The sequence below is a fragment of the Rattus norvegicus genome, chromosome 5 (genome assembly GCF_021556685.1).
Source record: "Rattus norvegicus strain SHRSP/BbbUtx chromosome 5, alternate assembly SHRSP_T2T, whole genome shotgun sequence".
NCBI lineage: Eukaryota > Metazoa > Chordata > Mammalia > Rodentia > Muridae > Rattus > Rattus norvegicus.
The window spans coordinates 151,087,630-151,102,541 of NC_141538.1; the positions used below are offsets into that span (position 1 = coordinate 151,087,630).

General features: G+C 45.0%; 1 protein-coding gene across 4 annotated transcripts in view; it reads right to left on the reverse strand.

Moving 5' to 3' along the window:
* Stx12 (syntaxin 12) overlaps window positions 1-14,912 on the reverse strand; it is a 29,418-nt gene extending 14,506 nt beyond the window's left edge. For 3 of the 4 annotated variants that reach the window (XM_087550957.1, XM_087550959.1, XM_087550958.1), the window contains exons 1-2: window positions 14,701-14,875; window positions 3,219-3,288 (exon numbers count right to left, since the gene is read on the reverse strand). In XM_087550957.1, the coding sequence (XP_087407083.1) occupies window positions 3,219-3,288; window positions 14,701-14,818 (188 nt within the window). In that variant the 5' untranslated portion in view covers window positions 14,819-14,875. 4 annotated transcript variants of the gene reach the window in all.

Consider the following 14,912-nt stretch of genomic DNA (forward strand, 5'->3'; position numbering starts at 1 on the left):
TCAGTGCTGTGCTCACACGCCCACTGAAAGGCCTTCATTGCTGAAGCAGTCCACTGAGCGGAAAGATGCTCGCTCAATGACACCTGCCTGCTGAAGGAAGCCCAGCCCAGGAACCTCAACTCTGTGGGAGGAAATGCCTGTCTGTACTCTGACAGAAACAGAGGAGTAATTACGACCTGCACCCAAACCTAATGGCTTTCCACACTCAACTCACTCTGGATTCTTTTTTTTTTTTTTTTTTGGTTCTTTTTTTTCGGAGCTGGGGACCGAACCCAGGGCCTTGCGCTTCCTAGGCAAGCGCTCTACCACTGAGCTAAATCCCCAGCCCCACACTCTGGATTCTGGACAACTTCCCAGGAGCTCTGTGCGCTCAGCACCTGTAACAGTCCACGGACTGGGCGGTTGCATGGAACATGCAGTAAAGCATGGAGCGCTTCCTACATACCTGGGAAAAGGCTCCGAAGAGCCACTCACACAGTCTTGCTTAAAAACTGGTTTTTGGGGTGGATTTTCCCTTTGCTCCCCAATCTCTTCATCATTGTGCTGCCCTCTGGGCCCTAGGCTGTTCTGAGCACTTACCTCTTGTGCAAGATACTGGACTCAGTCTCTAGTGCCATAAACACTAACAACCAAAACACACAGAAGCTAGGTGATGGGTGCAGAGGCCTCCATCACGGCCCTAGCCCCTCTGAAGCTGACATAGGAGGAACGTTTGAGGCCAGTCTCTGAGACAAAGTGGGATGGATGGATGGAAGGGAGGAGGAAAATGAAATTCAAGGGGAAGAACAGGAATATAAAAACGATGCAATGGGAATAAAAATAAATTAACACAAGGATCTTCCCACCATGGCTCCCTCTCCTCTCCAGCCGTTTCTACAAAGGTTTTTTGGGGTGACAGGGAAGCCAACCACATGCTGTGGTCTGAATTTGTGTCGAACTCCTAGCCCCCGAGTGATGGTATTAGGAGGTAGGATTAGAACGTCATCAGCCTGTGATGGGCCTTTAAGAATACATTCCGGGGCTGGGGATTTAGCTCAGTGGTAGAGCGCTTACCTAGGAAGCGCAAGGCCCTGGGTTCGGTCCCCAGCTCCAGGAAAAAAAAGAACCAAAAAAAAAAAAAAAATACATTCCACCAAGTGAGGACATAGTAAGAAAGCACCATCCGCCTCACGTGATTGTGAATGCCTACACTTGGGAGGCAGAGACAGGTAGATTTCTAGTAGTTCCAGGGCAGCCAGGGCTTTATAGTGAAATCATTTCAAAAGGAAAACAAAACCCAAACATCCTCTATTGAAAAAGAGGGCCCTCGGGGTTGGGGATTTAGCTCAGCGGTAGAGCACTTGCCTAGCAAGCACAAGGCCTTGGGTTCGGTCCCCAGCTCTGAAAAAAAGGAAAAAAAAAAAAAAAAGAGGGCCTTCATCTGTCAGAGCCTTGATCTTCATTCAACCTCTCAGCCTTAGGGACTGTGATTGTTTATAAACTTCCTGGCCTGTGATCTATTGTTGCAGCACCTTAGTGGCTAGGACACCACAGTGTTTTTTCACTGCAAGCGGGCTTCTAAGATTAGAAAACCAGAGAGATAACAAGAGGAGCCAATCAGGAGCCAGAGCATCGTAGGAACACTAACAGGCAGACGTGTCACCTCTCCTTAGAATAGCTCCCTGTGCTAACAGTTCCTCGCTCGTTTCACACCATCTAGAGGAAACAAACAACGCTGCTCCACAGACTTCAGAGACGAAGAACAGAGCTGGGCTATGGTGGCGCACGTCTTTAATCCCAGCAGGGGCAGGTGGATCTCCGTGAGTTTGAGCCCAGCCAGAGATAAAAACCAGAACTTTAGAGAAAAAAATTACATTTTATTTGGTGTGTGTGTGTGTGTGTGTGTGTGTGTAGGTGTGTGTGTGTATGTGTGTGTATGTGTGTGTAGGTGTGTAGGTGTGTGTGTAGGGGGTGTGTGTGCATGTGTATATATCTGTAAGTGTGTGTATGTGTGTGTGTATAGGTGTGTGTGTATGTGTGTCTGTGTAGGGGTGTGTGTGTATATGTGTGTAGGTGTGTGTGTGTAGGTATGTGTGTGTAGGTGTGTAGGTGTGTGTGTGTCTGTGTGGGTGTGTGTGCGTGTGTGTGTAGGTGTGTGTGTGGGTGTCTGTGTGGGTGTGTATGTATGTGTGTGTGTGTCTGTGTGTGTATGTGTATGTGTGTGTAGGGGTGTGTGTGTAGGGGTGTGTGTGTGTGTGTGTGTGTAGGTGTGTATGTGTGTGTGTGTGTGTATGTGTGTGTGTGATGCACTTGGACCCAGGCGTGCCAGGATGCACATGAGACGTGCTGACATTACAGAACACCTTTCTAGTTAGATCTCTCCTCTACCATGTGAGTTCCAAGCACTTTTCTTTACTTGCTGAGCCATTTTTCTGGCACCATAGAATAAAATTTTTACTTTATTATTTTATGTGTACAGGTGATTTGCCTGTAACGTATGTCTGTGCACTATACATGTGCAGTGCCCGTAAAGGCCAGAAAAGAGAGCTAGACCCCACAGAGACAGAGCTGCCAACAGTCCCAACCCACCAAGCTGGTGCTGGGAATTGAACCTCGGTCTTCCAGAAGACTGGCCAGTGCAAGAGTACTACTGAACTGTTTCCACTCCTAAGCATAGAACAGTTCTGTTCTGTGTAGCCCTGGCTGTCCTGGAACTCGCTCTGTAGACCAGGCTGGCATCCAACTCAGAGATCCACCTGCCTGTGCCTCCCCAGTGCTGGGATTAAAGGTGTGCGCCACCACACCCAGCAAGAATAGAACTTTTAAAACAAAAATATGGAGAAAAATGTGATTTAAAAAAGAGTTGGTTTTCCCACCAGACCATTTATTCTCTCCCTCATGGTCCCTTTGTGTGACTGAGAATAGTATTTTTGTATTTAGAGTTAGATAGGAAGGTCGTTCACACAGGTCATCCACACGGGTTACACAGGTCCTGGAGGCAGTGGACGAGTGGAGGGAGTTCCTTCTCTACTTGTCTAAACTACTCTGCAAACCAGACCAAGAAAAGAAACAGTTCAAGGCAGCATTATCTGGATGCATTAGTATACTCTGCTCCTCTCTTCCAGGTTCAGTTATTACCGCCCACCCTCGCCTCGCCCACGCTGATCTCACCGCCCTCAGGAAGGCCTATGTCCTCAAAGGGCCCTCACAAAACTCAACCTTTTGGGGGAGCTACTCACAAATTTTCCTGGAGTTTGCTTGAGTCCTGCTTAGTTCCAAGTTGGCTCATCAAATTCTTTATCTGAGCAGCTAGAAAGAAGGGGGAAAGATTTATTTAAAAAAAATAAATAAACACGTTCATCATGAGCACCATATTCTGCAGAGTCTGGTCACCCCATAGCCTACACACACGCAACTCACAGGAACCATGCTAAGGCCACGATCATGACAAACACATTCCTCCACGGTGCTTTTGCAAGGTTCATTAAACTGAAGGTGGTTTGTTTATCCAAAGAACTGAGTAATTCTTCTGATGTCCCCGACACTAAACACTTCCCCGTTGGTAATGGGAAGGCAGGAAACTGGCAGTGTGAGTGCCCACGGCCTGGGGTTCTATCCCAGCAGCATAAAAAGGCAAGAAGGCAGTCATCGCCTTTGGAAGAGTCTCAAAGCTACAACAGTCTGCAACAGTATCTTCTGACTTGTTTTTCTGAGACAGAGTCTCCATCTGTAGCCTAGGCTAGCTCAACCTCCTATCTTCTTGCCTCAACATCAGATGAGTTAGACTCCTGACGATTTAGTCTAGTTAGATTTCAAGTCGTAAATTAAAAAGAAAAATTATTTTCAGTGATCCAAAGGGGTCATGCGGGAGAGAATAACTGGTCTAGTGGGAGAACTCCTGATTCTCTTTTATTAATCACATTTTTCTTGACATTACAAGTGAGAGTCACTATACCAGCTTTCGACAAACAATTTTAGTCTGTTGGGGGCTAGGATACAGTTTAACTGGTAGGGAGCTTGCCTAGCATGCATGAAGCCCTGGGTTAAATCCCCAACACTGCATAAAAAAATAGGGTGGTGCATGCCGTTAAGTTCAAAGTTATCCTCGGATATACAGCAAATTCAAAGCCAGCCTGGAATACAGGAAATCCTGTATCCACAATACAAACTAGCTTTCTATAGCAAATGCTTTCAGAAGACAATGTACATTTATTTTCAGTAACATGGGGACACTGATTAAGTACTTTTAGTATCAAGCACTCTATTAAAATGTACACGCCCTCTAACTTTCATAGAAATGGTCTGAAACAGATATGTGAGGCAATACATGTATCTTATCTATATACACACAAAAAGTAACAATTAAAAAAAAAACCAACCCCAGGCATATAGACTCCAATGGAGAATGTTCTTTTCCCATACGGCATCGCAGCCAAATATAGTTTTATTTAGCTCTTTCTTTTCCCTAGACATCTGGTAGCCTGGGAATGCTCATGTTCGAATCCTTGACCTTTAACCTCCTTGGCAGAGGAGGCCTAGGCCTATCAATAGGGAACCTGCTAGCAGCGCTCCCTGCCCCGGACCAGTTTCTGCAACGCAGACAGAGCCCTGGCTTTCCTCTTGCCTTGCTTTCTATTCTCTCTCCCGGGCTGTCAGAGGAGGTGGGGGGAGATTTACTAAGTTGGTGGATAATTGTCTATTATATGTATGTATGTGTGTGTGTGCTGTCTGACTGTCTTCTGTCTATCTGTCTGTCTCCTTAATAATTGAACCCAGGACCTCATACAAGCAAACTCATGAACAGAACTCATTAACAGACCATTCTTAGTTTGTCCACATGAAGTAGTTTACAACTAATTTTGTTTGTTGTTTGTTTTAGTTTTTCAAGGAAGGGTTTCTCTGTAATCCTGGCTGTTCTAGAACTCACTCAGTAGACCAGGCTGGCCTTGAACTCACAGATCCACCTGCCCCTGCCTCCCTAATGCTGGGAGGCACTACCACTGCCTGGCTGGTGTTTAGCTGATGGAGCACAGCCTTTCCTTCCTTCTCCACTCTCACTTATCTTGTGGAGGAAGGTGCAAACAAAGGAACCCTATTTTCAAGCTGTTGCAGAATTTCAACAGATAACATAGCACAGAGGAAGGTAGTTCCTCCGTGGGCAAGCATCTTTCCTGTTCCCTCCAGATCAACGTCCAAGCGTCACTCATGCTATGAGACTACAGAAGAACAGGCTTAGTCAAGCAAGTGAGGAGGCCAGTGCTATTGTCTAATGTCAATATCACACAGATAATACACATGCGGTGCTTCCAGAGCTAAGCAGAGTGGGTGTCTGCTTACCACAAGTTTGAAGTTTAAAAAAATCTATCGTTTAGTAGTTGGACAGCTTAGTGGCTAAAGACATCTGCTGTAAAGTCTGACACCTGAGTCCCAACCCACATGGGAGAAAGAAACAACTTCCATCCTCAGTCACCTGAAACTGTTTCAAAAGAGAGGAGGAGCAGACATGAGCTCTGAGCACCTCCTATGCAGGCACTGGGTTAGTGGCTCAGCATGCTCCCACTGGACATAAGCAATGCTAGAAAGCATTAGCATGCCCCTGCCTCATGTGAGCAAATGAAGCTCAAGAGTGACAGGCCCGACTTGTTCACTCGGGGAACCGTGCTTATACTCCACACTGTCCTAGACATTAGCAGGCACTTGCTTCAGGAAGCTGACGCTCTCAAGGGTGGATGATAAAAACACACTGGGCGATAACAATCCGACCAAAGGAAATAAGCTGAGGTGAGGGCGGAGGAGTAGGCAGAGGGCACTAGCTTACATGAATGGCCAGATAAGGAAACAATGAGCACAGACCTAAAGAAAATGCAAGGCAGGGCAGTGCACTTATGGGGAAGGGGCCATCCGGGCAAAGAGAGTAATTAACCAGGGCAAAGTCCTCCAAGGGAGCTCCCGTGGTGCGACAGCCAGCGCTGGAGCTGAGTGAGCAAGAGATAAGCACTGGCCAAAGAGGACCTTGTGCAATTACAATGAGATTTGAATTAAACAACGAGTGACTGATGGGTTATGAACAGCATGCCATAACTAGAACTCAAACACAGGGCTGTTCCGAAGACTATATGCTTTGAGTCACATAGTGCTACTCTCCGAGGGCTGAGTCTTGAAGGAAATAGAATGCAGTCACACAGGGCTGGTCTGACTTCCCAGAGTTCCACTTTGCCCCACCCTGTTTATCTGACAGTACCTTAACCTAACTCCAGGTAGACTGATATCCCGACTCTAACCTGCTCCCTCCCCAGTGCCTCCCATTTCTGGGAATACATATACCTCTGTACTTACTAGAGTCCAGCAGAGAGGGCCAGGCACTCAGAGGGTGCAAGAATACTGACTCAGCCTCTTCCCTTCAACTTTATGGCATTCAAGTTAAGGCAAAAGATGTGAATCAAGGTAAATTAGGAATAAAAAGACTTAACATCTTAGCCATACTTGACCATTAACAGATGTGTGGAGCCGAGTGTGTTATTTTATTTTGCTGGGCCTTTTTTACCACTTGCAGATTATATCCAGATTTAACTGTTTATTGAAGACTTATTACATGTGTGGAGTTTTCAATGTTTCTCATCAAATCTCGTAGTTTATTGAGACAGGCTTCTACTTTGCCAAGGTTGGCCTCCTTACATAACTCAAGATGGCTTTGAATTTCTGATCTTCCTGCCTCCACTTCTGGAGTACTGGGGTGATTTCGGGCATGAGTTATCACACCCGACTTTTGTGGGGCTAGAGATTAAGCCTAAGGTTTGGGTGTGCCAAGCAAGTTCTGTGCCAGCTGAGTTACCTCCCAGCCTCTCACTACAGTGCTACTCCTGAGGACTAAAAGATCTCCAAGTCCTCCCACATGGGTGAGCCCCAAAGTCAGTTACAATGAAACACTCTAGTCCCAGAAGTATGGTGGATAATCATAGAGTTTCTCTGTAACCGGAATGTGAGCCTCGGAGATAGACATGTGTGACTTTCCTAATCTTATAAATGCAAGGTGTAAACTGGGCATAGTGCACATGCCTTCCTTAATCCCAACACTTGGCAGGCCCATGTTGGTGTGCTCAAGGCCAGAGTAGTCTACACAGTGAGTTCCAAGGCAGAAAGAAAGAAAGAAAGAAAGAAAGAAAGAAAGAAAGAAAGAAAGAAAGAAAGAAAGAAGAGAGAGAAAGAAAGAGAGAGAGAGAGAAAGAGAGAGAGAGAGAGAGAGAGAGAGAGAGAGAGAGAGAAAGAAAGAAAGAAAGAAAGAAAGAAAGAAAGAAAGAAAGGAAAGAAGGAAGAGTGAGTCAGGCAGACATGTACAGCGGCACACACCTGAACTGCCAGCCAGCACTCAGGAGGATGGGGGAGATCTGAACCTCAAGGCCAACCTGGACTACAGAATGAAGCTGTTCTGAAAGTAGGCTGATGCCGGGCAGGGGTGGACAGGCAGAGGCAGGCAGATCTCTGAGTTTCAGGCTAGCCTGGTCTACAGAGTGAGTTCCAGGTCAGCCAGGGCTACACAGAGAAACTGTTTTGGGGGAAGGGGAAAAGATAAACTGGGGCTATCTAAAGGTGCATCAGGGTGTGTAACTAGCGATTCATCCTATCCAAGAATTACACACTCTAGGAAGCTGTCGTGATCTGAGAGAATATGGAGACAGCCATAATCAGTTGTTTTCTGTGCACTTACAAATGACACAGAACTTTCCCCCCATTATTTGGTTTCCTTTGCTGAAATCATGTGAACTTACTAGTTAAGGACTTTAGGGAAGTCAGCTTGGGAGTTTGGAGTCATTTGCTTACTAAGCACTAGCATGAATGTAGCCTTCGTTGGCTCTTTCTATATTTCTGAACACTAAGAAGCTACAAGTTTCCATCTAGACTCATCAGACACCCTAAAATCCAATGCAAAAGGATGACAGGTTCTTTTATTTACCTGACACTAAGGCTTGCAGACTGCTTTTTGTAAGCACAGCATGAGGACCTGAGACTAATAACTAGGGACCACTAGCCCACACAGCTTACACCCAAGAGTTGCAACCTTCCCAAAATTAAAGCACAAAACAGAAACATTTACACAAAGATTTATTTTCACTTGAGTGTGCTTAAAATATTAAAATGATACATTTGAAAGATATTTTTATCAAAGTGAATTAAATCTAAAAGGACTTTCTGTCCACTTGATTAATGTGAACACTCCTTTTATTTAATTCTTAAAAATTTTATATGTATGAGTATTTTGCCTCCATGTATGTCTGTGCACCACTTGTGTGCTTAGTACCTAAGGAGACCAGAGGAACACACCAATCTCTTGGAAGTGAAGTCAGGGGTGGTTGTGAGTCACCATCTGAGTTCTGGGAATTGAACCCAGATCCTCTTAACCCCTCAGCCAACTCTTTTTTTTTTTCCGGAGCTGGGGACCGAACCCAGGGCCTTGTGCTCGCTAGGCAAGCGCTCTACCGCTGAGCTAAATCCCCAACCCTCAGCCAACTCTTTAAACCTGGACACTCCTTTTCCAAGAATTCTAGCAAATGAAAGTTTTATTTTGGGGGTGAGGAAAATGTGTGGGAGTGTGTGGGCAGTTAACAATCCTAGGGGTCATCCCTCAAGTGTCATACACCTTGGCTTGCCTTTGATTTCCAAGGATTCAATTGTCTCAGTCTGCCTGGCACTTGAAGTACGACATCTGGGTTCTGAAGATCAAACTCAGATCCTCAAATGAGCTATCTCCTCAGTCCACTTTGACTGACATGTTACTGTTAGGGATACGGTTCCAGTGGGAGATGCTTGCCAACCATATATGTGAAGCCCTGGGTTCAATCCCCAGCACATGAAGTAGATCAATACAACATTTTATAATATGATTTTGCACGTGTAGATCATCTGGGGAGTGAGCCAAGGATCTCACACATGCTAGGCATGTGCTCTACCACTGAACTACCTTCCCCACCCGTGGTAAAATACTCTAGATATGGACTGGAGAGGTGGTTCAGTGCTCTTCAGAGGACTCAGGTTCAATTCCCAACACCTACATGACAACTCATGACTGTCTTCAGGGCCATATACATACAGGCAAATGCTCATACACTTGAAATAAATTAAAAATATTTTACATAAAGACAATTGAGTACGTCCTATGAAATGCTACCTAATATTAGAAACTTTACATTTGGTTTAAACTTTACATTTGTCCTCCCATTTAAAAGTGTGTCCTGGCTAAAACTCTTCTTTAAAAAAAAAAAAATGAGGGGTTGGGGATTTAGCTCAGTGGTAGAGCGCTTGCCTAGGAAGTGCAAGGCCCTGGGTCCGGTCCTCAGCTCCAAAAAAAAAAAAAAAAAAAAAAAAGATGAATAATAATAAATCAATTATTGTACACCAGGAATAATTATAACTTGAACACTTCGTATCCACTTTTAACAGATATCAGCAAAATCTAAATACCCACTAACTACAGTCCAAACCTATTTAACCGCATTGAAAGTAACTTCCATCACACAGATGGGACAAAAATTCTCTTGAGACAATCTAATGCTCTAATTCAATCCACTAAAAACATGTTGTTCTTGCAGAGGACCTGGATTTGGTTCCTAGCACACGTGTCTGCTCACAACCACCTGTAACTCCAGTTCCACCTGACTCCCATCTTCTGACCTATGAGGGTACCAGGCATGCATGTGGAACACTTACCTACCCATAGGCACACACTCATAAACAAACATATTTAACGTAGAAAGCATTAGTTGTACTAAAACATAAAACAAGGCTATGTGTGGTGACACATGCCTTTAATTCCAGCACTCAAGAGGCAGAGGCAGGCAAAACTCTATGAGTTCCCAGCCAACCAAGAATACATAGTGAAAACCTGTCTCCAAAACACACACACACACACACACACACACACACGCACACACAAAACAAAAACAAAAAAACAAACCCTATGAATGATTGAATGAATAAATAAATAAGAAAGAGAGAAAGAAAGACAGAAAGTAAAGAAAATACGCAGACCTAAATCCTGATCTTCTTGCCTCAGCCTCTTTTTTTTTTTTTTTTTCTTTTTTTTCGGAGCTGGGGACCGAACCCAGGGCCTTGTGCTTGCTAGGCAAGTGCTCTACCACTGAGCTAACTCCCCAGCCCCCTGACTGTGCCTCTTAAGTGACAGAATCACAGGCATGGAGCAGCGTGACAGCAAGACAGCCTATGCTTGATTCTTGGTTCCAGCACTTCCTAGCTGAGTGATCTAGAGTAAAACGATGACACTCTTCTGTCCTGTTTCCTCACCTAAGAAGTGGGAGCAACAAGGGACACTTCCTTTGGTTGATGTGAGGATGAAATAAGATGATATGGGCTAAGTTTAGAATGCTGTCTGCCACATAAAAGCACTCAGCTAAGGACGGCTATTATTATCAAACTCAAGACCAAGAAGAATGAATGTACTTAGCAACGATAAAAATCAATTAAGTACATACTAAATGCCAACATTCCACTGCTGTGCCAGGCACTGTCCAAAGAGAAGTGTGTCATGCCTAGTCCTTCATCCCACCAAACTAGTACTGCTCTAGGGACAAGGTCAAAAAGCTTGGCTTAATTAAGGAATATAGAATTTAAGTAGGTATTAAACTGTGAGAAAAATTGGCTTGTTATGTTTAATCAAAAAGAACCAAATGACAGAAAACATGTTTTGTGTATTCACTCAGTAGGGGGCAGGTACTGTTTGCCTTTTTAAGACAGGGTCTCACATAGCCAAGCCAATCTCAAACTTGCTATGTAGCTGAGGCTGGCCTTGAACTCCAGCCTCCTGCCTCCACTTCCCAAGGGTGAGAATTACAGGAACCCGCTTTGTAGCAGGCACTGTCTTAGCATTTCACGCAAATTATCTCAGTTCTCAGAACTCTATGAAATAATTATAACCATAGATGAGGAGACAGCAGGAGAGGTAAAGCAAAATTCACCGAAACATTACAAAACTACCAAGAAGCTGAGGGAAAATCTAAACTCAGTTAACAAACCTCGAAAAGTTCAAAGATCTTAGCTTTTCAGTTAATAATGTAGAGACTGGTATAGGCACATCCCTTTAGTCCCACCACTCTAGAGGCTGAGGCAGGTGGATCTCTATGAGTTCCAGACCAGTCTGGTTTCATAGCCAGGTTCAGGCTAGCCAGAACTACACAGTGAGATCCTGTCTCGAAAAACAAAAAAGCACTCAGGAGGCAGAGTCTGAAGCTAGCCTGGTCTATCTACAGAGCAAGTTCCATGACAGCCAGGGCTACAGAGACACCTTGTCTCAAAACACAAAATAAACCAAGCCAAACAAACAAAATGACAGGGAAACCTCATCCCCTCAAATTAACTGAAAACAATTAGTAAGCTTTCATGTGCCCTGACCCCGGCTACCACTCTGGTGTCTTTTCCTTCTTTACTCCCTGCCTTTCATCCAGCCACGCCTGCCTCCTTGCTACTCTTTGTCCCCTGAAAGTCCTTGCATTTGCCCTCAGCACACACTGCCTTTCTCCACCACTCACAAAGCTCCCTCCATTCTGGTATCTGCTGATTCAGGCATCATCCTACCCAGGCAGTGGTGGTGCAGGTCTTTAATCCCAGCATTTAGGAGGCAGAGGCAAGTGGATCTCTGAGTTTGACGACAGCCTGGTCTACAGAGCAAGTTCCAGGACAGCCAGGGCTACACAGAGAACCCTGTCTTAGAAAAAATAAATCATCTCCTGAGAGAGGCTGTCCTCACCAGGGGATGGTAATTCTCCCTTCCCTCCATGCACTTAGCCTGCTCCATTTCCTTCGCACCACCTGCTATGACTTGATATTATTGGTAAATGCATGCAAACATCCACACGATGTCATGCAGAAGTTCGTTCTCTGCTCCTTACCAGTGAACATCAGTGCTCAAAGAATGGTCGCTGCACCCTGAGTGAAAGAACCCATCATATGCTTGGGACAGAGGTAAACAGCAGAAAAACAAAGATGAATGAACCATGTTTCCTACCTCAAACAGCTAACAATCTAGCAGAGAAGATGAGTATATTACAAAGAAAAAACAAAAAGAAATGAAAAACACACATTCAGCTAGGCAATTCTTTCTTTTTTTTCTTTTTTAAAGATTTTATTTTATGTGAGTACACTGTCTTCAGACACACCAGAAGAGGGCATCGGATCCCATTACAGATGGTTGTGAGCCACCATGTGATTGCTGGGAATTGAACTCAGGACCTCTGGAAGAGCAGTCAGTGCTCTTAACCACTGAGCCATCTCTCCAGCCCCAGCTAGGCAATTCTTTAACTTTTCTCAGCCTGTTTCCTACCTCATAACCTAGGAATATTTGTAATTACTCTACAGGGCTGTTACCGGTTAGGATATTACATGTAAAGCACTTTGCATATGGCCTAGCACACTATGTACTTAAACAGCAGCTAGTAACATTATTAATTATTGACTCTAAGGATCCAATGCCTAATCAGCACTAAATCAGTATCTATCACCAAGAAAACCACTCCTATTCCCCACCATCACCTTTCTTCGTTGTTTTGCTTTAAGACTCACTCTATAGCTCAGGCTGGCTTTGAACCCATGGAAACTGTCTTGCCTTGGTCTCCTGAGAGCCAGGGTTACAGACCTGACTCATCACACCTAGGCTTTGGTTTTAAACCCCTTCTCTGTTCCTCCTTCCTCTTATCCCTTTTTCCTTTTGAAAAGAGACTCAGATGTGGCCCAGGATGGCCTTGAACACACTAGTCAGTCTAGATTTGCCTCTAAGTAATGATAATCCTCCTGCTTCGGCCTCTCAAATGCTATTGTGTGCCAACTATGCCCAGTTTCAACTCTAAATTTTGATTTAAGTGAACACAGACTTGTGATTAAAAGAATCTGTATCAGTTCCTAAGCTTACTATACAACTTAATGCTCAGATATGAAATACCCACAGATAGACATTCAAACTAGGTTAGTGTCAATGAGAAAACTCCAGTCTTGAGAAAACACAATTTTTCTTTCTTTCTCCCTCACACCCCCTTTTTTTTTCTTCTTTCTGGTGGTTCAAAACAAGGTTTCTCTGTATAGCCCTGGCTGTCCTGGAACGCTACCAACAGGCTAGCCTCTGACACTCAGAGATCTGCCTGCCTCTACCTCTCAAGTGCTGGAATGAAAGGTCTGCCCCACCAACACCTTGCACAAAATTCTCTTTAAAATTTTTTTATTATTATTGTATTATGATATGTGGAATATACACACAAATTAATATAAACACACACTCTATGTGCCAGGGAACGAGTATGGATGAGTGTGGAGGTCAGAGGACAGTTCTGTGGAGTCAATTTGCTCCTTCCACGTTATCTGGGTTCTGGGGCTCAAATCAGGTTGTTAGGCCTTCGCAGCAAGCACTTTACCTAAGCCATCTTGCCAGCCCCTTGAATAAGAAATTTCTGATTTAACCTGTATTACAGCTCCAAAATAAAAGGAAACTGGGACACAAAGTACCATACTGTCTGTCTAGTCATCAATAGTATTATTGTGTTTTTAATATCTGGGTTGACAAGCTGACTATCCTTCCTACCTCCAAATCTAACCCTTCCCACCTGAAATCATCTACCTCTCAAATTCTACAGTATACATTTAGATTTAAAAGCAAAGTAACAAGCTGGGTGTGGTGGTGCACATTATTAATTCCAGCACTTGGGAGGCAGGTGGATCTCTCATTTTGAAGCCAGCCTGGTCTACAGGATGAGTTGCAGGGCAGTCAGAGCTATCGAAAAACTGTTTCAAAAATTAAAGTAAAAGCAAAGTGATAGCTTATGTTTTAAAGTTTAGGACATAATTGTAATTTAGAACTGACTCTACCTATTAACAGAGTATAGCTAAGCTCACAAAAAAACACAATGATAAACCCCATAGATGGTTGTCACTATTTTAAAAGTAAAATTGCTTCTGTTGTTCTGTTTACAAGGCTCTGGGCCGATTCTGAGGCTCAAAAAACCACTTTACACTTTAATGGTGAGAAGGGAGTTTTAAGGTAAGCAGTTACAAACTGACTTTGTACCAGGCAGAAAATGAAATCTTCATGTTTTGAAATTTTAAAAACGTCTTTGCTACAAAAGACAACCTAAACTAAAATGTTCCCGGTGCATTCTCCGCCATAAAACAGGAGTCCCTCCCCCCTTAAATACCAGTCATTGACTGATTTCCAGATTAATTACCAGGAAGCACAGTGTGTTAAATCACCCAAAATGCACGCATTCTCCACTTCCCTTAATTGAAAGTTGCTGATGTCCGAGGACCCAACCGCCGAGCAGAATGTGAACCTAAAGTCGCAACCAGTAAGCACCCCCCTGATCCGAACTGAGGAAAACAAGGTGGGTGGGGAGACGGGGACGACTGGAAAAACTCGGCTGACCACTGCGCCATGTCAACCCTGTGCTCACAGTCCTAGAGATGACACACACTCTCTCCCACCCTCTGGCTGTCGGCTCTGTTGACCCCCAGCACCGTCAACTCACAACCCCGAAGACAGGGGTGTGGACCTAAAGGGCCCGAGCCTGACCGACCCGGGAGAAGGCAGCTCGCCGCGCCGGGAGTGGAGGCTCGCGGCTGCCTCAGGTTTGGCCGTAGCTGAGGCCCCGATCCGGCTCCGCGTCTTAGCAGCTTCACCCAGGCCTGTCCCTGAGGCCGCACCCCCGCTCCCGGCTGGGTCCCCTCGCTCACTGGCTTGGCTGATCCGCTGGATGTTGCCACTGCATGTCTGGATGATGCTGTTGAAGTCACGGGGCTGAGGCCCCGACGGCCCGGGATTCCGATACATGTCTAAGGGACCGTAGGACATGACACGGAGCAGAGACCGGGGTCGCGCTTCACGGCGCTCCTACCGGAAGCTGCCACTGACCGGGCCCAGTAGCTGAGAGGAAAACCGGGAAGAG